Source organism: Thrips palmi, unplaced genomic scaffold (assembly GCF_012932325.1).
Source record: "Thrips palmi isolate BJ-2018 unplaced genomic scaffold, TpBJ-2018v1 HiC_scaffold_16, whole genome shotgun sequence".
NCBI lineage: Eukaryota > Metazoa > Arthropoda > Insecta > Thysanoptera > Thripidae > Thrips > Thrips palmi.
The window spans coordinates 11,819,123-11,843,397 of NW_023144625.1; the positions used below are offsets into that span (position 1 = coordinate 11,819,123).

At 50.5% G+C, this 24,275-nt stretch overlaps 2 protein-coding genes across 8 annotated transcripts in view; one reads left to right on the forward strand and one right to left on the reverse strand.

Annotated features, from left to right (window-relative positions):
- The first annotated feature begins 467 nt into the window (after positions 1 to 467).
- On the forward strand, positions 468 to 21,278 carry LOC117643050 (thyroid receptor-interacting protein 11-like). Its single transcript, XM_034381688.1, has 22 exons — positions 468 to 486; positions 11,020 to 11,071; positions 11,930 to 11,991; positions 12,083 to 12,302; positions 12,904 to 12,980; positions 13,063 to 13,161; positions 13,255 to 13,335; positions 13,415 to 13,519; positions 13,608 to 13,725; positions 13,829 to 14,616; positions 14,702 to 15,046; positions 15,125 to 16,369; positions 16,450 to 16,584; positions 16,699 to 16,821; positions 16,911 to 17,104; positions 17,191 to 17,354; positions 17,426 to 17,529; positions 17,621 to 17,720; positions 20,143 to 20,224; positions 20,303 to 20,453; positions 20,538 to 20,645; positions 20,734 to 21,278. Exons 4-22 carry the CDS (start codon positions 12,083 to 12,085, stop codon positions 20,878 to 20,880), a joined length of 4,386 nt encoding a protein of 1,461 aa, XP_034237579.1. The 5' UTR covers positions 468 to 486; positions 11,020 to 11,071; positions 11,930 to 11,991; the 3' UTR covers positions 20,881 to 21,278.
- A 286-nt stretch (positions 21,279 to 21,564) lies between these two features.
- LOC117643051 (flocculation protein FLO11-like) overlaps positions 21,565 to 24,275 on the reverse strand; it is a 37,940-nt gene continuing 35,229 nt past the window's right edge. For all 7 annotated transcript variants that reach the window (XM_034381693.1, XM_034381692.1, XM_034381691.1 and 4 more), the window contains one exon: positions 21,565 to 24,209. In XM_034381693.1, the coding sequence (XP_034237584.1) occupies positions 24,090 to 24,209 (120 nt within the window). In that variant the 3' untranslated portion in view covers positions 21,565 to 24,089. The remainder of the gene's footprint in view (positions 24,210 to 24,275) is intronic.

Consider the following 24,275-nt stretch of genomic DNA (forward strand, 5'->3'; position numbering starts at 1 on the left):
GGAGGTCTCCTCGTCGGGGAGACGGGGAAGCGCCGTTGTTACGTCGTCTGCTTGACCAAACCGCGGCTCGTTGCGGTCGCTGGGGTCGCGGGGGTTTACTTGCGTTGGGCATCGCGTTTCGCCTTGTGCCGGGGCTCCTCCCTACTAGGACCACGTGGAGGCCCCGCCGCGCCCCGCCGCGCCCCGCCGGGGACACATTTGGAGTCCTGACCGCCGATTACGGCGAGAGCCGGCATGCCGTCGTCGGCTACCGAGGACTCCGCCGAGCGTACCGAGGGCCTCGTAAGGAAGCGGCCGACCGGGCCGGCCGGGCCGACGCAGTGACGCAGTAATGGCGCGGAATGTCCCGGGGCTCGTCGTCTGGGTCGTCTTTCTCTTGCCCTAACCTTTTCCCCTGTTGTTGTTCCAGCGGGTGCCGCGGCCCCCGAACCCGGCGAGCAGGCCGCCGTCTCCGCCGCCGCCGCCGCCACCCCTGCGGACCACGAGGTGAGTGAACTTGTCACGACGCGCGTCGTTTGGCGTCCTCCGAAGCTGCGGAGTGGAGTGACTGATTTTGCGCTGCGTTTCGCACCTTCGCGGCGCGCGACGTGAGTGCGAGAGAGATGGAGTGAGGGTGGCGTCGCGGTCCGCGTCGCGGCTCGGCCTACCCGTCAACCCGTCGCCCGCACGTCACTACCGCAGGCGACCGGCAAACTCACTCCGGAGCCGTTTCCCCGCGAAGACCGCGAGGGTGCGAGAGACAGAGCGACGGGCATGGTAACCAGGGTAACCGGGAGGGTCTCCTCATCGGCGCCAGATTTATCGCTCTATCGCCGCCGCTGCTCACTCCCATTTGCGTGCACCTTTCTTCCGCGTGCCCGCCCGGGCCGTGTCTCTCTCTCGCTCTGGTGCGCGACACCCTGCTGCCCTACGAGTGCGAGAGAGACGGCGCGACGTCCCCGCGTCATCGCGCCCGGCGAGGCGCCCGGTCCATGTCCGGTGTCCGGTCGGAGCGCCTCGCCGCCACCCGCCTCATTTGAAAATCCCCCGCCGCAATGCAGAATGCAGGCGCGGCGCGGCGGGCCGTCGACCGCGCCGCCCCTCGCCGCGGGCTGAATCCGAGGGCCGTTTTCGTCGCCCTGTCTCTCTCGCACTCGCGCGGCGTCCCGCATGGGTGCGAGAGAGACAGAGCGACCCCCCGGAATGGGGCGGCTGCCCGTGCTGGCCGCCAACGCTGCTCGAGGGTTCGCCTCGCCGCGCCTCTCTCGCTCGGGCGGGGCCCGGCGCCGCGCCGCCACACCGCCACAGGTGCAGGTGGAGGCTGCCGTCGCGGTGGTGCGGTGGTACGCCTCGGCGGGGCGGGGCGCGGCGGCAAGTCCGAGTCGCCGTCCGCGTCGTGCTTCCTGCTTCCGAAGCCCCGAGCCAGAGCCAGAGCCACTGCCAGGGACTGCCAGGGACCCACACTGTGCAACCAGTCGCCGCTACACTTACCTACGCAAATTGCCGTCGATGTTGATCTCCAGGGCACGGCGGCGGCGCGTGGCGGGGCGGGGCGTGGCGGGGCGGGGCGTGGCGGGGCGGGGCGTGGCGGGGCGGGGCGGGCGTCAGGGCGTGCCGCCGGGGCGTGGCGGCCGCGCCCCACGGCGGGGGGAGTTACCCCGGAGAGGTAATGCCGTTTTGTGTCTTACCCGGTTTGGGTAATTAACGCCGAGGAGAAAGCGGACGGATGATGCGTCCCCCGCACTTGATGACGCCGAGACATGTGTGCGCGCGGTCCTGTGTGTGTGGCACACTGTGTGCGTGCGGTCGGGTCGGCGTGTAGCCGCAACCTGTCGTGGAAGTGCTTGTAGATTGCAATCGCACTTTTCTCGGTGTTTACTTAGTCGAGCCGCTCGCCAGCAGGAGGCCGGGAGGCCCGTGTATGCTTTACGCGGCCCTCGACGAATGCCCCGGCGGCCTCCGCCTCTTGGCTCTGTCTTGACTTGCGCGCGTTAACTGCAGGCAGGGGTCACTCGCGGACGAGCGCTCGGACGCACAATTCCCAGGTCCTCAATAATTTCCACGCAGGTACGCGTGGGAGAGGGAAAGAGGGGTGCAAGCCGCTTTGTCTGTTTGTGGGTTGCATGCTGTGCGGGTCAACGATGGCTATCCGACGTCGGTTTGTCGACTCGACGCGCACACTGCTAATGCAAGCACCGCTTCCTGGGTCGTTTTCTCGTTTTTCTCGTCGTTCCGTGTCTCGTCGAAGAAACTGCTCTCCATCCAACTACTACTAGTGGAGTGGAGCCTAGCTAGGCTCCCGCCCGCACGTTTCATAATTAACTGGCCTGGCGGCTGCCATGGCCACGCCAGTCCCCATCAGCCTCCTCGACTTGGGGATTTTGTTTATCGGCGAAAGCCCTGCTGGCTTGCTGGCTTGCTGGCTTGCCGCAGTGGCGTGGCCGCCGCGTGGTGGACGAGGGCGCAGAGCGGACCCGGACCGGTTCGCGGGCCCGGCCTCCCGGCCACCGTACGTAGGCGGCGCCGGGGTTTGATTTTGCGCGGCACTGGACTAACGCACTGCAGTGCTTTCGTCGTTCTGCCTCTCTCGCGCCCCTCGGGAACGCGCCATGAGTGCGAGAGAGACAGAGCCCCTGGGGGACCGCGCGCACCCTAATGCACTCGTTGGCCAGCGCGGCGTGCTCGGACCAGATTTTCTGGTGAAGTTGGTGGCTGGAGCAGGTGCGTCTGTCTGTCTGTCCGTTCCGTTTAGCTGCGGTGCCGCTGCCAATAACGTGACGGCACACCGTAAACGACTCGCGACCTGCAGCTGCCAATAGTGCGATGATGGCGCGTGTTCGTTTTCCGTTTCACAGTGCTCCGCCCCGCCTCGCCCCGCCCCATGAGTGCGAGAGAGACAGGGTGACGAGGGGGCAAAAACTCGGGATTTTCGTGTACACATGATTCGGAAAACGCAATGATTGCGCATGGTTTTAATTGATTTCATGGCTGATTTTGCCTTATTTCGCGACGCACCAGCGTGATGTTGAGCGTGATTGCGTGTGATTGTGTTCGGAAAGAAATTATTTCGGACTGATTTGGCCTGGTTTCGTGTGATTCTGCCTAATTTCGGTCGATTTTAGTGATTTTGGCTGATTTCGGATTGCTTGATTTCGCGTGATTCTCAATGATTCGCGTGTGATTTCGGGGGCCGTGTACACATGATTGCGCGAGTTTTTGCCCCCTCGCAGGGTGACGAAAGCGCCGTTCGGAGTCCACCTGTGCGACGTGCGGCCCTGGGGGTGGTCCGCGTTATCGGCTCGCTGTGTGCCCAGGGATTATCGCGCACCCCTCGCGGCCGACGGCCAGCTTGACGGCCAGCGTGGCGGTGGGGATGGCGGGGATGGCGGTGCGACACGGGGGTTGGAGTGCTCCGCAAACAGGGCGAGTGGGCCTATATGACAGGCCGGGCCGGAGCGCCATATGCCGCGGCCATGTGCGCCGCTGCTATCTCCGCCGAGGGTCGGGGGATGCCCAGCGCGTGGCCGCGAGCGCGTTCTCGAAAGCAAATAATTTGGCTTTCTAGTGGTTTCGTTTCCCAGGAGACAGCTGGGGCACCGGGCATAGAGTCTCTGAAAGTAGCGACTTTTGCTGACTTCGGGCGGCCACTGCGTCCCGCCGCGGGATCGCTCGTGCGTCCGTGCGCCTGGGAGGTGGCAGCCCATCGTGCTCGCGGAATGCTCGCGGAATGCTCGCGAAGGCGTTGGTTGGGTGGCCTGCCGCCCGGGCGTCGCGCGCCGCGCGCGGGGGCTCTTCAGTCCCACCGAGACGTGTCCGTCTTTCCATTTTCTCACCGTCAACAACGCCATCGACTTGAGCGTCGCGTTTCGCACTGCTTAAATGCGGGATACAGCTGCTTTTTGCAGAGAGCCCCGAACAAAAGTTGTGACGTACGCAAAAGAGGTAGGAAATGTCTTGGGATACATCTCTCTAGCCGAGTGGCCTATTAACGTCCCCCAACGACGCTGCCGGGATGGGGGCGGCCGTTTTGCGCGTCGTGGCACCACGGCTTTGGGTGCCACGGCTGTTCGCTAGCTGGCCGGCCAGAGCCCCCTGGGTCCGTGGCCGCCGTGGCCGCCGTGGCCGCCGTGGCCGCTTGGCGCGCCTTGCCGGACTTGCTGCTGCTTTAATTGCAAATGAGCCGATTTATTTGGTTCAAAGTCGCGGCGCGCTGCGCGGTGGTGCGCCCCACCGGCCGACGGCGAGGTGGCCGCGGCCGATCCCTCGCCGAGGGTCAGAGCCTTGGCTGCCTTGGCTGCCTCGGCCGGGCCCCGCGTTTCCGCCCAATTTCGATAAACAGGCTGCTCCGTCGCTCCGTCTCTCACCCTTCGAGTGTGAGGGAGACGGAGCGCTGTTCGGAACGAGCCTGCGGATGGCTGGGAGGGCCGCCGCGTGTGTTTGCCCCAATAAGTCCCTCATCCAGAGATACGCGGCGCCCGGCCCGCCCCGTCCTGGCCGCCCTGGCGGGCTGAGCCAACAGTGCGCCGCCGAGCAGGGTCCCGGCTCGAGGCTAGCCCGGCCCAGAGTCCTCGGTCCGCGTCCAGCCGCCCAGCACGGCGTCCGAGTGGTCCGAGTCCCCGTCGACGCGGAGGTGAGACCCACGCCGTCGTCGACACGTCGACGCGGCCCTGCCAGCCGCCGTTCCCGCTGTGTCGTCACTCCGTCAGCGAGTCTCCCCGAGGGCGAGGGCAGGCGAGGGACACTACTGGGCCGGAGGACGAATGGTTTACGACGTGGATGTGCCCGGAGCCCCCGGAGCCACCACTTGTAAAGTGGAAATGAGCTAGGCCCGGGTCATACGCAGGAAGGCAATGCAGTCCCACACTCACACCTGCACACACGCACACACACACACACACACGTGCGGCACGGGTCAGGATGCCCGCCATGCAAATGTTCCAAGCTGAGACGAGCCGAGCCAAGGCGACCCCAACGGAGCCCAGCCGAGCCCCGCGGTTCGGGCCCCGCGCCCCGGGCCCCGGGAGGGGCTGGCGGCCTGACGGTGAGGCGGGGAAGGCGTCCGATGCATATCGGTGTGGCGACAGTGTAGGGCCACTTCCAGGCCTAGCCGTCCTCCCGTAGTCCCTCCTCCTGTGAGTCCTTCGGGCCCTCGGGACCTCTAGATCGCCCATCGCACGGCGGGCGGCGGGCCTTGCATAAGCGTGAGAAACGAACCCATCGCATCGGGACAGCGACTTTTTCTTTTTTTCAAATCAGGTATGTGCGTATGTTTTTGTTTCATTGTGTCGGTCGGCCGTTTCAGAAAAAATACTCGACGCCATGCTACTTTTGTCGTTTTCACTTTTATATAAACCATCATGCAAAGGGTCCATACACCGTACTGGTTTACCAGGAATGCGACACCGGGCCAATCGCTTCAACCACCACTTCCCCCTCGCAAAAGCGCGTGTCGCTTGTGCCGCTCCAGGTGTGTGTTGGCCGGAAGCCGACTCGCCTCGCTCGGCGACGTTTCTCTCAATCGAAAGGCCTCTACACCCTCGACTGGCGGTGACCGCGAGTACTTCAGGAGTGCTGTGCAGATTTCGACGTCTTTTGCGACACCATGGGCACCGCCGCACAGTGGGCCAGAGGACCGGCGGCGGCGGCCAAAACTCTGAACGCGTTTTGAGCTCCAGAGCCGCTAAATGGGACTCGAACCGAACGTGTGACCCCACCAATGGATTGCTCTCCGGACGAGGAATCCATTGGTGGGGTCACACGTCCGGTTCGAGCCCCATTTAGCGACTCTGGAGCTCAAAACGCGTCTAGAGTTTTGGCCGCCTCCACCGGTCTTCTGGCCCACTGTGCGCCGATGGATTTGGAGTGCGGCGCGGTGACCAGGAGCGGTGACCACCACCTCTTGGCGACGCTGGCATAAGCACGTCCGGTTTCGGGGAAAACAAGGCCTGGCCCATGCGGACCACGCGGACGCGCGGACGGCAGGGACCGGGGCTGACCCAGGGTGTGTGTACGTCGCATCCAGTGCCTGCCAAACTAAAACCTTATGACTGTTTCCAGTTTTTATTTCACTCTGGTCTGGTGAGTGAGTGGTACTTCCGCCATCGCATTTCCCCAGTTTCCTCCGTGGTTCACGATTCCCCGTGCCCGACTTGCCCCAGTTTTCCTCCCCACGATAAGGACGCGTATTGGCCGCGATGCGCTTTACGGTGGACGTGGCAGGTGGAGCCTTCCTGCTCGGCCCGCGCTCGCCGTGGGGAGGCCGTCACCTGGAGCCTTTGTGTGTTACAGTGTGACGGGGACGCGAAGGGCAGGCGAGACGGGGCGAGACCCAGGCCGTATGCCGGCCTTATGGTGCCTTATGGCGGCCCCGCGCCGCGCCGCGCCGCGTTGTCCAGTCCCCCTCCCACACGGCGCACAGCACACACGGGGAAAATGCGGGCAATGTTAGTTCTTACCTTATCGCCTGGTCGCCCCCTCCCCTCCCCTCCCGCGAGGTGGGGGACTGATAAGGCGACGATAGGCGCTTGCTCACCTGGCGTAGACCTGGCGGGGGCCCCGCCTAGCCCCGCCCGGCCCTCGGTCGCGCCCGCCGCGCTCCCCCTCGCTGACTGAGCCTCACGCCGAGTCCGACCCGACCGAGTCAGTGGTGCCATGTCGGTGGCGGCGGACGGTCGGGTCGCCCTCGCGGAGTGCCCCGCGCCGTGGCCGCGGTGGCCGCGGTCGCGCTCGTCGGGCGGGGGCGCGGCCTGGGTTCGCCTCCCGCCCGCGCCGAGGAAAAACCCCGCGGGAAGGCGGCCGCGTGCGTGCAGTCCAAGTTTGAGGTTCCCTCTTCGCAGTGGTGCGTGCGTCGTGACGCCGCGGCAGGACAGCGCCACAACGCCAGGTTCGTTTCGCTCTGCGCTCTGCACAGCGTTTTGTTTTTGTTTCTGGGCGCGCCTCTGGCACGGTCTCTGGCACGGCCTTTACAACAGGCGGTGCCGGGCGGTGCCGGAATTCCCCGCCGCCTCCTTATCAGTCGAAACTATTTACGTGACGAATGGCGAGATCTGGGAGCGGGCCCGGCTCGAGATTAGGCGACTCGCGGTTCGCGGCTCGCGGCTCGAAAACGCGCCAAAACCGTCAAAAGACGAGCGGCGGCGCCGAAAAGTGCGGAACACCCTAGGGCTCCGCTCTGCGCCGCTCTGCGCGCTTCCCGGGCGACTCGATCGTTTCGTTTTCTCGGAAATTGGAAACTGTTTTGGAGGACCTCTGGCCGCGGCTTGCCGTTATCAGGCGCGCTCCTTTCTGTAAGCCGCCATCGGATTAGGCTCTGAGGCGGGCTGTGCTGCCGCGGCCGTATATCTCGCGGGAAGGCGACGCGCTGTACTGCCGCGGTGCGTCATCACCGGAAGGGGAGGGAAGGTGCCATTCGTTCTTCAAAACTATTTTCTTTGTCAGTTTTTTTTTTGTCTGGGGGAGATTTTGACTACTTTGGAAGCTTCGCAACACAGTCCAGGCGACCTGATGGCGAGTCGAGGCAAAGCCCGGGGGGAACGCGTGGCGCTATACTCGAGCTGGCGATTGGTTGAACGTTTCCCGACGTTTCCCGAGCCGAGTCGAAATGTGAGTGTCCCTGCAGTGTGCCTGCGGACTGGTTGCTCCGCTTCCCCCTCGCCGCCCGCCGCCCTCTGCAGAGGGCTGAGCCCCCTGTAAAAGGATACAATCGCTTTTGTATTACTGATGAGCCAGTTCATTAGACATGCAGCCGGTCGGTGGCAGCCTGGCGAAGCTCGGCAGTGGCAGGCACGCGGGTCAGGCGGGTCAGCCCGGGTCAGCCCCGTAGGGTCCGTGTCACCCACTCTCCGGCCGGGCCGGGCCGGGTAGCCTTCCGGTGGCTAGTTCGAACCCTCCAGAGCGTCCAAGTTCCCGATGAGTGCTGCCCATCGTACTTCCAAGCGGGGGGCTTCAATAGGCTGAAGTTGGTCACTTTTTCCACGAGTGCAGCGGAGTGTGTGCGCGGGTCCCGGCGCGGCTGCTGCGCTAATCCTGTACCGGCCGTGCCCTGGGCGCCCTGGGCTGGGCGCCGTGGAGGCGGTGATAAGGGGACGTCCGGACACAAAGGCCTCCCTTGACGGCGGCCCAACAGCATGTCGTCTCTCTCGCACTCTCGGCACAGCCCGTGGGTGCGAGAGAGACAGAGCGACTCCTCGGAATCGGCGGGCAGGGCAGGGCAGGGCAGCCCCCCGGACGACCCTGGAGCACCGAGACGCCGTCGGTGACGCCGTCGGTGTCGCCTTGTGTCGGTTTATTTTCGCCTCGCCCGGTGACGGCGCGACGGGCGTCTGGACTGGATGGACAAAAGCCCCCGCCCCGCCCCGCCCCGCCGCGGCGGAGTGTCTCGGCGGGAAACCTTCCCGGCAGGGTGGACCAAACTGCGAAAGTGGGTCAGGCCGCGTATGACCCCTGCATCCTTAAAAAATATGAAGAAAAGGAACTGCACGCAGAAAAATAACTTAGCTGACCTGCTAATGTACCTTAGCAAGAGAGACTTAGCACAAGAACTAATATCCTTAGCTACATTGTGCAGACTTAGCAGCGGAAGCTAACACAACTTAGCAAGACTTGACAAAAATCTTAGCACAGAGGGTTTAGCGGTGGTGCTAATAAATTAGCTGCTGGCGCTAAGCTCCTATCATAGACAACATAGGGACTAGACGAGAAGCCAGCCTATGCTGCCGTGCTTTTGGCCTGTCCGGTTTATTGCCCCCCTTTGTGGCGTCCGAGGCGAGCAGTCCCGGAGACAGCCAGAGGGGATGAAGCGAGGGTGGCGGGGATTTTTATGACCGGTGTACGTGGTGTACTTCGGGAAGCTCCGAAGAGCTCGGCTCGCCTTCGGCTCGCCTATCCGCTCGTGCTCTCCGGGACTCCGAGCCAGCCCCGAGCGGCGCACAGCTGGCGGTGGGGAGAGCCGCCTCCTCACCGGTCGTAAAAGTCCCCGCCACCCTCGCTTCACCCCCTTTGGCCGTCTCCGGATCTCGAGCGTTTCGGACGCCACAGGGGGGCAATAAAAATCCGTTTTTTTATTGCCATTTCTTGTCTAGTCCCTATGTTGTCTATGGCTCCTATTGACTGATCATTCGACCCCAGCGTAGGATATGAGTCCTCCCTAACTTCTCTCCGCAGAAGGAACGGCAGTAGCCGAAGGGGAAAGGTAACAAGTCGGCAAGTAAAAGTCTGAGGTTTGAATACCGAAAATTTTCTGACTTAGTTTTGCTTGCTAAGGCCTTAGCTACCTAGCTAATATGTGCCTGCTAAGAATATTAGCAACTGGTGCTAAGGTATTAGCTGTCCATATACAGCTAAGATTATTAGCAAGGGCAGTTAAGAATTAGCAGCCAGCGCTAAGCATTTCTCTGCGTGTGGGGGCGCGGTCGGAGGAAAGAGGGAGTGTGGCATTGGGTTCTATTGGCGCACCTTTTGCCCCAACTGGTCGAGGAACAATGGGGAGCACACCGAGGCGAGGCGAGGCAGGGCCCAGGACGCCCCAGGTCGCCCCAGGTCGCCCCAGGTCGCCCCAGGTCGCCCCAGGTCGCCCCAGGTCGCCCCAGGTCGCCCCAGGTCGCCCCAGGTTCCCAGGCCGGGCGGCACCGCGTCGCGGAGTCTTCCCCGGGCGTCACCCAGTCACCCACCCCGTCTCTCCCGCGCAGCGAGTGCGAGAGAGACAGAGCAGCGAATGAGCTTTCCAGTGCCGCTGTGACGGAGAAGGGGTCGCGCCCGCCGTTCGGAAAAGTAAAATGCGGTGTAAATTTCCCGGCACGGTTCGGAGGAGCGGACGCGGCGCATGGCGGGCTGCCCTGGGGCTGCCGGCACGAGGATGTTTGCCCGCCTGCCTGCCCCGCCTCGCCTCGTGTTTGCCTGTTTGCTCTGGAAAGGCGATGGCGTTAGGTATGCCGCGCCGTCGCGACGGCCGAGCCCAGTTTTCGAAAGGGGGAAAAAACGCTTTCGCCGAAAAACGTCAAAAACGAGGCATTGGTGAAACTGTGGGCCGAAGTGCGTGCAGTTTACCGTGCGCGGTACAGTGGTTTGCGCGGTGTCCGGCGTTGCCCGTACGCGGTCGTCGCCAGGCACCTCCACTGGAAGGCCCAGCCTGCTTCCTTATCAAGGGGCGTGCGTGTGAGCGTGTGTGCGTGTTATCAAACGTTACCTGCGACACGCCCGGCCGGCCGGCCCGCCAGCCTCTTGAAATAACTACCCGTCTCGCCGTCGCCGTGGCCCTGTTGGCCCTGTTCTCGTCGTCGCCGTCCTGGTGGGCGTGTGTGGCGAGTGTCCCGGGTCAGGGCCTGGGTGGCGCAGGCGGGAGGGAGGATGCCGGGGAGGATGTCCTGGCCGACGTGCCGGGCAAACAAGGTGCTGATCGTGTTGACTCGCCTCTCCCTTTCTGGCCTCCCTGGCCTTTCTGGCTAGCCGAAGCGGTTTCGCGGTTTTTCGCGTCAACGGCTGCTCTGCTCCTCCTCACCTGGCCTCTCCCTCCCTCCCTCCCTCCAGCCCGCATAGCGCTCTCCCGCTGCACCAGCCGCCGCCCTTTCCCCCATTTCACTTACGCACACCTACGCACACACACGCGCACACTCTCCCGCGTACACCTGATGTCACGCCCTCTTCTGATACTGTTTATACCAGCCCGACGAAAGCAAACAAAACGAAACTAACGCCGCGCGCGTCGTATGCCCGCATGGCTGCATGGCGTCGAGGGGGGCCGTCGCTCTGTCTCCCTCGCACTCACGGGGCGTTCCGTAGGCGTGTGAGCGAGACGGCGCGACCAAGGGACTGATGAGCCTGCAGGGGGCAAGGCCCGCAAGGCTCTACGCAAGGCCAGCGAGCGCCCTGTGTGGTCTAGCCCTCAATGGTAATGGCAGCGTAGGCACTGCGCTGGACTCGGCAGTGGCTCGGCTGCCTACCCGCAAGGCGCTCGGCCTCCTCGCGCCGCGCCGCGCATCGCGTTGTCGTGTCGAACCTCTTCTCTTTCCTGCCTGACAACGGCCCTCTGTTTGTGTGTTGCAGCTCGACGGGGACGCCGCGGCCCGCCACCATGAGGAGGGCTACTTCGGCAAGGGTGAGTCATGCCTCCTCTCGGCGCCCGGGCTGCCAGTGGCTGCCAGCATGCGGTCGCGTCTCTCTCGCACCTATACGGGGCGCCCATGAGTGCGAGAGAGACAGAACGACTGTCGTTACAAAGTAACCCCAAAAATGCAGGCGGAGCTGGAGGCGGGCCGGTGTCGTTGCGGCCGTATCCGCTTGCAGTGAGGGCGCTGCTGTGGGTGGCCGGGTTGGCCAGCCCCCCTGGCAGCCCCCCTGGCAGCCCCCCTGGCAGCCCCCCGCGGGGCCTCGGCCCAGACTCGCCCCCCGCGTCCCACCCCTGCCGAGCTAACGGGGTGGGGGCTGCGGGGGCTGCGGGGGGCGCCGCGAATAGTGAGTCCTGGTGGAGCCTTGAGTCTAGAGACGCCTAGCCGCCGCCTAGCGCAGCCTGATGCAGCCCGATGCAACGGCCTTGACGCCAACCTGCTTGCCGCCACGCCGACTGGCGACGGGCCTTCTGGGGGGCGCCCTGTCCTCCTGAAAGCACTCGGTTTGCCTTGCCGACGACTAACCCGACCTAACCTCTGCGAAGCATTGCATTTTTGAGCTGACCGCCAGAGAGCACTAGCACGACAACCACCCCCTGGAACGTGTGCGTGGTTGCCGAGTTGCAGCCCTTGTTGCTGCTTCCCTTTTAACTTTTGTGTGCGAAAATAAAATGCCTGTGTCTGTGGTCCCTGCTAGAGGCACTAACACTTTGAATGCGCCGCGATCGTGCTGTGCGCGATTGACAACCGCACCACGGAGCGCGCGTATGTGCGCGCTAATGCCCTGGGTGTTGCCCTTGTTTGTTGTTTGTTGTTGCCGTGTTGACCTTGCTCTTGTCTGCCCGCAGCCCTCAGCGGGTTACCCCTGTTCGGCCGCAGCTCGCCGGAGGCCCCCTCACCAGATGAACAGGTGCGCGTTTATAATTTAAAAAAAAACAAAACTATGTTATGTAAAAGTGGGTTGTGTGGCTCATGCTTCTTTCTTTCCTTTCGAATTGCAGATGCGACAGCACTGCAGCCAGCTGGAGTCCACCGTCCAGCGGCTGCTGCAGCAGCTGGAGGAGGTGTCGGAGACGAGGGACAAGGAGGCGCTGGAGCTGGCCACCCTGAGGCGCGAGTTGCGGCTGCGCGGCGCGGGCGACTCCGGGCCCGGCTCGGCCTCGGGATCCGCTTCCGGCTCCGGCCCGGGCTCCGGGCACAGCGACTCGCCACAACTCCCAGGTAAAAATTTGACGCTTTCCAAAGACAATCGGCGTGGCCCATAAGAATCGTTTGCAGATACGCGAAATTTTAATGCTGCTACTTTTAGGAAATTTAGCAGAGTTTACAGTGTTTAGACTGTGGGTGCAGATATACACATTTAGTCCTCCAATCGTTTTATACTCAATTTCCCCCCCATTCTACATTTTTTATAGCTTTTTCATTTATCAAGAGGGATTTCATTCATTGGGGTGAGTCGCACGCATCTCTTGTGTAGAAGGCTTTGGTTCATGGACTATAGTTAGCCTTGTGGCATTGTTCAGTTTTTGTGTGCTGTGTGATTATGTCAATGCTTGAATATTATTTGTTTTTTCTTAAAAAAAAAAAGAAGTTTCCCTCTTCTACACAAAATTCTTATTTCCAAACTGAGCATGGCAGCTTTCCTGTACGTAGCACGGACCCGTGTCCCATCAGTGCAAGTTCAGCTTCAACTGTTTACAGTAGCTGCTGAGTAGTGTTTCCTAAATTGCTCAAAATGAGAGCATGTGTCATAGTAAAATAATTGAGTTCTACTTTTTTAAATGTAAGTTACCCTATATATTATTTGTTACTTTTCTTCCAGATGACAGCGGACAGCAGGGTGCAGATGGCACTGGTGTCAGTCCAGCTCTTTCAGATGATGGTTTCACTAAATTAGATGTGAGTATGCTGTAATAAGTAAGAGAATAATGTGTATCTGTGAAGAAAGGCTAACAGTGTGTCACCCCCATTTTAATTTCAGCCCTCCGAAACAGAACTTTGGGAAGCAACTCAAGAACTCTCTCAAAGCTTAGAGGCTCAAATTGAGCTGCATAAGAGGGAATTGGAAAAATATCATCAGGTAGTTAAAGTCCTCAAATTTTGTTGTTTTTATTCCTGGTTTATTTAAACAAGTATTTAAATAAATACCATTGTTGTATTTTGTACATTTCAGATGAAGCAAGATTGGACCTTAGAAAAATCAAATTTAGAAAACTCTGTTTCAAAATTGCAGAAGGAACTCAACGCTTTACAAGTATTTATTGTTTTAACCACTTTATTTTTACATGCCGATTTTGGTTCAAGGAGTAATGCATTGCCTCTTTTTGTATTAGGATTGGCAGAGTCCAGATCCTGATTTTGCCAATGAAAGTGAGGTGGAACTGAAAAAGACAGTGTCAACACTGCAGAAAGAGAATGAAATTTTACAAAAGCATGAGGTAAAATGTTTTTTATTGTGACGGGCAGTGTGATTTATTTGATCCCATTAACTTTTAAGTCATGTCTAAATCTAGCTTTTCGTTGTAGCTTGATTTGTCCCAGAGAATCAAGAGTTTGGAGGCAAATTTATCTGAGTCGGAAAAGGAAAGGGCTCAATTAGCAAGTAATGTGGATGAGCTTGATGCTCAGAATCAAGAGATACTCCGTAAGATTTAAAAGAATATAATTATGATTCTTTTTCTTATTCTTACAAGTGTTTGCAATATTTGTCAAATTTGTCTAAGTGAGGTCTTCTTTGTTTTCTACAGAACAATTTGTACAAATTAAACAGAGTGCGCAAGTCAAATATGACACTCTTAAATCCGAACATGACAAACTGTTGTCTCATGTTCAAGAGCTGGAGAAGGAAGCAGAAAACGCCCTATGTACACAGAAAGAAAAGGAAGTCTTAGCAGAAAAGCTAAGTTCTTTGGAACTTGAATTAAAGACTGTAAAGTCAGAACATGAGTTATTCCAACAAAGAAGTGAAGAATTGGAGAAAGATCTATCTTCTGTGGACACAGAAAAGCTTTCAGCACTTGAGAGTGAAAATAATGAATTGCTTTCAAAATGTCTGAGCATTGAATCAGAAAACCACAATCTTTTGGCAAAAATGGACTCCATTCAACTTGATTATGATTCTTTGGAAGTGAAGTACAGTACATTGGTATCTGAGAATGAGACTTTAAAAATGAAGTTAGGGGCTGTCCAATGTGACTTGGACTCAGCCAAGTCTGAACTCTCTGAGGGTTTGCGAGCTGATGAGCATAATACATCTGAACATAGCACCACTGAATTGTCCTCAATAGAAAGGTATGTGATAGACAAGCTGAGAAAAATTGTTAGCTTGGAAATACCTGTGGAATATTGTAAGGACATTGCAGAGAAAGACGAGGCCTCTGGAAAAGAATTAGAGGATCACCTTGATATGGTTGCTGCTCTCGTTAAGATGACAGTAGACTTGAGGTGGAAAAAAGACACTCTGGAAAGAAACTTAGTGGAGTACACACGACAACTTAGGGACCTATCTGCCCAATTGAGTGGTAGAGACAAGCAGGTAAGCAAACTCAATTTATTTAATAAAATTTAATTTAGAAGTTTTCTTATTATCTTAACAGAACTTTTCCCTTTTTCTACTGTAGATTGCCAAACTTGAAGAGGAGTGTGTCATGCTACGAGAAAATATGGAGTCGTTACTTGATGGTTTAAACGTAGCTCCTGAAAAAGGCATGTTGCCTTCCATTCCAGAAACTTCAGAAGCTGGAGAGGATGACCTCTTAGACTCTGCCTCTGGCCTTGAACAGCAGGGGGCGCAGCAACGAAATGAAGAGAGAGACTTTAATAAAACTATTGAAAAACTGGAAAGTGAAATAGAAACTTTAAGGGAAGCGCGCTCCACCCTCGAGCATGAAACCAAACGTTTGAGAGGAGAACTACAAGAATTATCATCTAGGCTACGCTCATCTGAAAGTATGCTTCGAAACCAAGTAAGTATTGGAAACTTTGTAATACTTCCAATTTTTCTTTCTGTTCTGGTACTTATTTTTACTTTCCCTTTCAAACAGGACAATCTAGAAAAAGAGGTCGAAAGATGGCGCAAGGAGTGTGAAAATCTTCGGAGTACACAGAGTGAGCTCCAAAATGAAAATTCACAGCTGCGAGAGGAAGCAGAAATGGCTCGATTTGGCCAGGACAGTCTGCAGGCAGAAGTTTCAGAATGGAAAACGATTGCAGACACAGCTACTCTAGAGGGGCATAATGCCAATCGGGCCAAAGAGCTGCTTGTCGCGGAAGTAGCTGAACTTAAAGCCCGTGTAACTGCATCTGACTCTCTCAGTTCTCAGTTAGAGCAGGCTTTGAAAAAGAAAAGTACGCTAGAGGCAGAAGTGGCCCAACTTCAGAATAGTGTCAGTGCATTAGAAGAATCAAACAAAAGCTTAAGCAAAGCTAATCACACTATAGAAGAACTGAAATCAGAAATTGTTGATCTAAGACAAGAGCTGGCAAAAAGCAAGGCGGATTCTACAGCTGATGATAAGGTTGCAGAACTGACCAGTAAAATAGAAAGTCTTGAAACACAGAAGAGCAATCTGGAGCATTCTGTATCAGAATTAGGATCTGAAAATGCTGGCTTATGTGAACACATCATGACCTTGCAACTGAAGTGTGACAGCTTGTCAGCTGATTTGGCTTGTAAAGCAAGTTCTGAATATGACAATACTCAGAACTTCCTTCATGAAAAGCAAGCACTTGAAGAACAAGTGAATAGAATGACTTGTAATTATGAAACTGTTAAAAAAGAATTTGGAGAACTGTCCAATTTAAAATTGACCCTTCAAAATGAGCTTGAACAATTACAACAAAGTTTTAAAGAAATAAGTGAAGAAAATGAAAGGGCTAAGGAATCTTTGCAAGAAAAATCGGTGAATGAAACTTTAATCAATCAGCAACTGGAGGCAATAAGTGCTGCCAAAAACGCATCTGAACAAGAAGTTACACGTCTGCAAGAGGAACTTCAGAAGATGCGTAATGCACCTTCTCAAACTGCAAATGATAACTCTCACATAGTTGAGTCACTAGAAAGGAAATTGCACTCGATGCTGGCAGAAAAAGAACAGATTCTGTCTGTTCTAAACGAGAAAACACGTGATAATGGTGTCTTACGTTCAGAGAATCAAAAACTTTTAGAAGCTGTATCAAGTCAAGCAGGAAATCGTTCAGCTCTACCTTCATCTGATCAGACAGGGCAATTAGTTCAACAGTTAAACCAACTGCAAGTAGAGAGGGATCAGCTTATTTCAACTGTCCAAGTAAGGTTTTAAACTGAATTTTCACTCTGGTCTATAATCAATTCTTCACCATTGATGCAACTCATTTGTTTTTGTCTCAGATAAAACACAATGAGTGCCTAAGATATCATGCTGAAATTGTTCGGCTGAGTTCACTCTTGGATCAAAGGGAGCAAAGTGATGCTCATCAACAAACTCGGCTAGAGAATGATGAAAACAAAAACGTTGAAGTAAAGGTATGTATTTTCAACGTCATTTCAGTGTATTCTGTGTTTAAGTGTTTATAATTTTTTTTAAATTGTAAATTTCTTTCATAAAAAAACAACAAAAAAAAAACAACAAAAAAACAGACAACATTGGTTGGTGATTTATCAAGTAAAAGTCCAGACGTTTTAGCTCTGGAAGCAAAGTGCGCTGAACTTGCTGCTAGTCTTCAACAGGGTCAGACCCAAAATGCATTTCTTCAGAATGAGGTAAAGCCGGCCAATCTGAGTTTTGTTATTTTTATTTGAGGCTATTTCAAGTGCTTTGTACTATCCAGTATTTTGTATCTTTCATATAGATGCAAGAGCAGCATGAGAAAGAAGGCATCCTTACACGAGAGCTGGAGCGTTTACGTGCTCATTTGATGGAAGTGGAAGAAACCTACACTGCTGAGGCATTGCGCCTCGAAGAACAGGTTCAGGATCTTCAAGGAAAATTGAATATAGCAGAAGATAGACTCAGAAATGTTTCCACAGCTCATACATCTGCCAGGTTAATTATTTTATCTTGTATAGGATTAGACTTGCACAATTCAATACTAAAAAAAAATAAAAAAATAAAAAATGTTATGTTTACAGTATTCTTGCAAACCAGCATGTGGAGACCCTTCAGGGTCAATCTCGGCTCATTGGTCAACAGAGGGATGAACTCCAGTCAAAACTTGGTGCAGTTGAAGACCGTGAACAGAAAAATGCAGCTGCTTTGCGTAATTTGCAGGCGGTCCTCGAGCAATTCCAAAGAGGTAAGTTTTATTTTAACTTCACACATATTATTTTACAACTTGAGATATCTAAAGAGATTTTGTTAATGTAGATAAGGAGCGAGACTTGGCATCTATGACTGAAAAACTAAGACTGGAACTGCAAGCAGCTCACAGGAAGCACAATGAACTCTTTGAAGAAATCAAACTTCTTAAGGTACAAAATCTATTCTATCAATAAGACCTATAAAATTTTGTTTTTCACTCGCACAAAAAAATTATTTTTGGTTTAATTTTTGAAATTATAGAGTCAGCTGACTGAGGCAAAGGAAGGGTTAAGTGCAGCTGCAAGACTAGGTGCACAATTGGATAAGAAATCAGAGACGATTAACTCACTAAAAGAACAGAGTAAGTACAACAGTATATTTAAAATCTTGCACGAAAATTTGAAATAATCCATTCGCTAAATCCATTGCGCTTGGGTTTATAAATAACTTCACCTTTTATGATATTCCTGCTTCAGTCATACAGAAATTCTTAACTTACTGCATGATGTTATACTTGGTAAACTTTTAAACCTAGAGTATTTATTCTTATTACCACTACCTGTATTTATGGATTGTGGATGATGATTCTAATTTTGCTTATCAAAGAAGAGCTTGGACTTTCTTTTGAAGGCTTGGTTAGTACGGTATTTTTAGGTTGTTAATTTGGGTCGTAGTGCCAAGCTAACTCACCATTGCAGCGGAGCAGAAGTACAAGTTGGATTCTTCACTTTGCTGGCTTCAGGTCAAATATCAGCTGGTAATTCTGGGTTTGCATGTTAAACTCGCCCAGGTTGCCTGTTGGTATCAGACAGGGAGTTGGCTAAATCCTCGCATGAACTCAACTCATCTTTCTGTTGCAAACCTTTGCTATCATCTTTTGTAGAATTAGGAGTAAACATACAATATAGTAATTTTTGAATTTGTCCTGTTTAGAAAACATGTATTGACTGTAACAACTTGATAGCGTTGCTTGGCACAATGATTGTAGAACTAAGAAAAATTATTAGGATAAAAATCAAAAGTACTAAACATCTTTAATTAATTTTTTTTCTTCTTTGAAGTAAGTTGTATTTTTCAGCTCTACAGCTTCTGTTTCTTGCTGCAAATGCTAACTGTGTAGTTGATACAGTATCCTGGTACTAATGTCCAACGCATCCAACAGTTGAACTGCCTTCAGCTTTTGGTGAGGCCTGCGTAATCTCATGTGGTAACTGTGAGTTGTTATTTCACCTCAGGGTTCCGCGTGAGGTTGCCTTGTCCTCACCTCTCCTTCCTGCTCCTGCTCGCAGAACATCCGCATGGCTGTCTTGTGAAATAGTAGAGAATTGTTTGCTTCATTTCTAATTTCTAAAGCAACGTAAGAAAGCTTCCCTTTGTTTTTTTGATTTTCTGAGCTGAGGAAATTTTGTTATCTCATGTATTTATGTATGTATGTGTAGTATGCTGCTGTGTGATGTGAGGTTTCATTCTATTTGAACTCCTAACAATTAGAAAATAGAAGTCTTCTTTGTGGTTCGGTAATGCTTTTTATGCCATATCCACTACTTAGACAATCTCTCTTTGGTGGATCACATTTATCATTTAAGCTATGAATTTTGTCTTTGTCAAATTCATTTTCTTTCAATGCTTCAGCTTTCTTGCTTCACACTGCTTCTTTGATTTGACATTTAATTCATTATTCATTGTATGGTAGCCTATTTTGAGAAACCAGAAACTTTGTTGAAAGTATGAACGTTCTTGGTGGATCTTGTGGCTGGATCTGTCCTGTAATGACATTAACCTGGAGCATTGAGCATTTGTTTGCAAAACTTTCACTGGAGTTCAGAAAAGTACTCAACCAAAAAGGGATAATGCCCCAAAGTGAGAAGGCAAGCTTTCTGAATCTGAACTCTAAATCTAATGTGAATTTGACTGTCTTAAATTATGTAATTTAGTTCTTTACATTCCTACTGCTTATTTAGTATATTGTCACTTGTTCCTGCATCAAGTAATTGAGGGAGATAGCTAGCTCTAATTTTGATATCATGGTATGTGTTGCATCACTTGCTCAGATAATTATAGTACAGTTAAGAATTACAAGGCTTGTTACTGTGTGTAAGAAAGTGTTATCTGACTGATATTTGATCTTACCTAGTATTATGAATTATATAATTGCACTGCTTGTCACCAAAGTAGACATGTTTTTATTCAGTGTACTGTGTAGCAAAATGCAGGTAGTCACCTCACGTTGGACATGGCATGTGCTTCGGTTTGGACTACATGGGTGGTGCGTGGTGTGAGTATTACATCAGGTACTGGTGTGCATGCAGTCTTAGGGCCAGTCCCTGTGTTATACTTTCGCTGCGCCCACCAAATTCTTCTGCTTCGCCTTCCAAGGATCATCAAATAGTAGATCATTGCTCTGTTAAAGTTGTTTTTCTTTGTTCAATAATAAACATTATTATGCACACTTCTATTGTACCTTTGTATTTATAAATATTTTTTGTAAGTCTGTTAGTACATTACTTTAAGGTCTGTGTGCGTGCTAAGATATCTGTTCATAAACCCACTTTCTCTACTGTCGACCAGCACATATGCTCACAAACGCAACCCTTTCTGTCATTCCAACCTGAGTTAGCTCATGAAAAAGGACCGGTCTTTCTTTATGATTAGCGACAATGCTTATTGGGCATGCTTTTCTGGTTGAATGACGGTTAATGATGTTATTTTGATCAATATGTATCATATTGGCTACTATTTAACTTATATTCAACTAATACATTCCAATCCATTTCTTTGTGCAGTCTCTCAACTACAGAAGGAGATAAAGGGAGCAGAGGAAAGAGTTAAGACGGCGAGTCAGAGTGTGGAGGGGAAAGTTGACAAGTGAGTGTCGTTAAAAAAGAAATTAATAGTACTTGTCTGCATGATTCAAGCGGTATTACAAAAATCTGACATTTACAGATCCCTTGTGAAGAATTTGGTTGTTGGTTTACTAACAGCTCCAGCAAATACTCGCAGTCCTGCGCTTCGTGTTGTAGCATCTGTGCTTGATTTTAATCTGGGCGAGAGACAGCGAGTTGGTCTAGAGCAGGGCTCTGCTCATAATGAACAGGTAAGCCTCACTAGCTTGCAGTGAACCTTACTATTGTTTAAAGGGTTTGCCCCAAATAATTAATTTCCTAACCATATCTTTCAGTCCTTATCTGAAGCATTTGTGCGCTTCCTGGAGAGTGAGTCTAGACCTCAAATGCAACTTCGGTTACTACCAGAGGCCAATCCCAAACCTAATGCTGATGCAAAGAAGGTATGGATGAAAATCATTGATTGCCATCACAATTTTAAAGTACATCCGTTTAAAGTATCGCTATTTTTGCTTATTTATATTATTTCAGGACTCACATGGGAGCAGTACAGCTAATGAAAGTCCTGTGAGAAGGTCACCGTTGCTATCAGAAGTTGTGTTACCCACACTTGCTCCTCTGCCTGTTGGGCGTAGTAGTGGCAGCATTCTCAAGGACGTCCTTAAAAATGATGTGTAAATTTACTTAATGCCAACTTGAAGTTGGCTTGAAAGCTTTATGTGGAGATGTACTGGTACTGAATGACACCATTTGGGTGTCAACTTTCTCATGTGATAGCAGTGACTTGTATTGAGGCCAAAGTGGTAGCTTCCAGGTTTCTTGATTATAATGTGATGGTTGTAAGTAAAAAAATTCTAGTTATTGTGTAATATATATGTAAGATAAGTTATATTTATTTGATCAAGATTTGTTCAAAACTATTATGGGAAAAAAAAAGCTGGTATTATATTTTAGATAAACTAAGTAACCAATTGTATAAATGTGTTTTTAAATATCATCAGTATTGAGTTTGTATGTATGTATAAAGCTATATAAGCCTAGACGGAATATGAAATAAAATGATTGTTTTCAAGAAATTTTTAATAAATGTTCTCCGTACTGTCAATTTAGTTTTATTTGCCTTCACCCTCTACCACACTTAAACAGGCTTTATTGGGCGGGCCATAAGATCAAAACACAACGCAAACACATCCTGTTAGTAAGGACTTGCGGCTTGAGCACTCCCCAATGGCTCCGCCCTATACAGTCTCGAAAAAGAACAAAAAAATTTCTGATGATTTGAGCCTACACCTAAAAGATAGGCAACCCATCGTCCACTGCTCGTAAAAAGGAAAAGCAAGGTAGCAGGAACAGCAACAAAAATTATTCTGAGAAGGTTTTTATTTGTAATTTCTCCACTATTTACAATCATTAAATTACACTTTACAACAGTATTTAATATGTAACAGAGGGTAGAATAAAAAGATAATTAACACCGTATTTACATTAATTATTTGACTTATTTACAACCAACTTAAAACTTGTGCTCCCCCCTGTGGCCTTGACAAAAACTTGTTACATACCTCCAGCACTCCTGTGGATACTATCATTTGTTTTCCCTAATCATGCTCTTAAACCGCACACTTTTCACAAACCTTCTGAAAATATAAATACATCTGGCAATTATACACAGCTTCTTTGTGCAACCACATTCATTCCGATTTTACATAGCTCTGCATATGAAGCTGAAGAAAAACATAGGTAAGTGCACAATCGACAAGTGCCATTTTCTGACTTCACTGCAGCGACAGAAGATGCACAGTTTAAAAAGAAGACTAGTAGAATATTAGCTTTAGTTTTCAGTTTACAAACACAATATTTTTTGTTGTTGCAACAATAAGCTACAATATGTTTGAATAAATATATGTTGATAGCTCTCTGAATTACAACTGCTGTGGCACCTTTTCACAGCAGTATAAAGAAATGTTTGAATGTTTGGCTGCTAACTCAACAAAAAGCTAATGTGCCTTTTTTCTTTTGCTCACAGTGATTTGGGGTCAAAAGTGAAACTAAGATTTAACAGATTCCAATTATTTCAGGGTCTTTTAATTATCTATCACAGCCATTGTTCTGAAATATTTGAGTTTCTGCAGCTTAACAACATCAAAAACCACTACCTCTCCATACAGAAAAAAAGATTGTTTCTAGTGAGATTCTAAGCTCAATACATTAAGTAAATTGCTCTCTTTATTTGATTCAGGCATATTTCATCTCAGTAAGTTTTACACATCCAGTCAAGCAAGTCAATTGATTCTGTTGCCTTCAGTTCATAATCATATTTCATCAAAATACTTCCATCAAAATCAGAGTGTAACTACCAGTGAATATAAGTAATGATGCACTGAAAGCACAAATCTAAGATTTTACCATATGAAATGGACAGCATTCATTCCACCTCATGAAAGTATGAGATTGATTGAAAGAAATCAACTGACCTTAACGAAAGTGCAGAGGCTGCTCACAAAATAAAACTTGTGTATCCAAGCTATTTGGAAGACAAAGCAGGATAAAATTTTCTTGTCATAAAAAGTTCGTCAGAAAATTATAATTATTTTGATTGGTGCTCCTCAAATTATAAAATAGAAGACCAAATATTTTCCTCACAAGGGTTTTTGTTGTTGATCAAATATTGAGGCCAAGAGTGTGAGTGAATGCTGAGAGGGAAAGAAATCATTATGTTATAGAGTCTTGTACAAAGAAACTACCACCAGCGGATACACAAGACACCTTATAACACATAACAAACAACAATAAATATGCCTCTGCGACGTTTTGCTACCTTCTACCCCTAAGTTCGAAATATTCTTGACATCAGACAAAATATATTAATAATACTAAAGATTGAAGCAATTGCTTTTCATTAAAATTAAGATAGTTACAACTCAGGAGCACTGGTTTCAGGAGAGCAAAGATACAGTTACACAATCGGTAAAGAGGAAGAAGAATTGATGTCTAGTTGAGTACTTTAAGAAAACCTTACCATTGGTGTTGACTTAAATAAGTGTCAGTTCCATTTTAAATAATTTTCTGGTATAAAAACAGAGCACCCAAATGATTGTACTTTAATTTTAATAAAATTTGAATAATTGACTATTATTTTTTTTCTCTCACTAGTATTTATGTCTAAGGTCTCAAGAGCATGCCAGTTTTTGAAGATGGAGAAATGACAAGTAAACAAACTGCAGTAGTATGAACTCCCTTACAGAGTATATACATTGTTATGTATGGGTTATTGAGATAGGACTTACTGGTCATTTCAGTTAAATGATTTTTCACTTTCACAGTTGGTTGTTTTGCACGAGTTAATAATCTTTACAGCCCTCTATTATTTTTTTTACAAAGGCAGTGAGGGTACCTTACAAGCTGTCAAAGACACAAGATTTCACTTCAACTAACACCAAAGAGGAACATTCCTAGTTCGTTCAATAATATAGGACACATCTAGCACACTTCAGTTTTAACTGTCTTGCACAGTAAGGAAGACAACTCATGCAGAAAGTTTTAGAGTTTGACTCAAAAAATGTTTGCAACCGAACAGCATTATTCACAGCCAGAATGAGACCTGCTAACAAGTAACCTATCATAAATGCAGAGCCTGCTGCAGTATGATGATGGGCCTTGAAGGTAATCTACCTATTAATCTCACAGAACGCTTAAGCTAATCACTTCACAACAATTTGTGTGAATGTCTAAGACTCGTCTACAGCAAGGTCTTGCTGTAGAGGACGCCACTCTCGATGTTTATCAGACAGCCAAGCACAGAAAAACATCACAAAACAACTTCATATGGTGGAATTAAAGTCAGTATTTCTTCTCCATTTTGTACTACAGAATACACTGTCGGAAACTCAGATTCCCGAGTTCGGTGGAAGATTCGATGCGGAACTAACCACCACCATTGTAGGTTTGACAACGGCACTAAGGTACTGAGGGTTGACAATAGGCACAGTCTTGATCAGCGGTGCCATCTGAAACAAAAGGGCATTTGTTTAGAAATGAGTCATCGGACAACGTCTCAAGGCTGCCTCACGAGT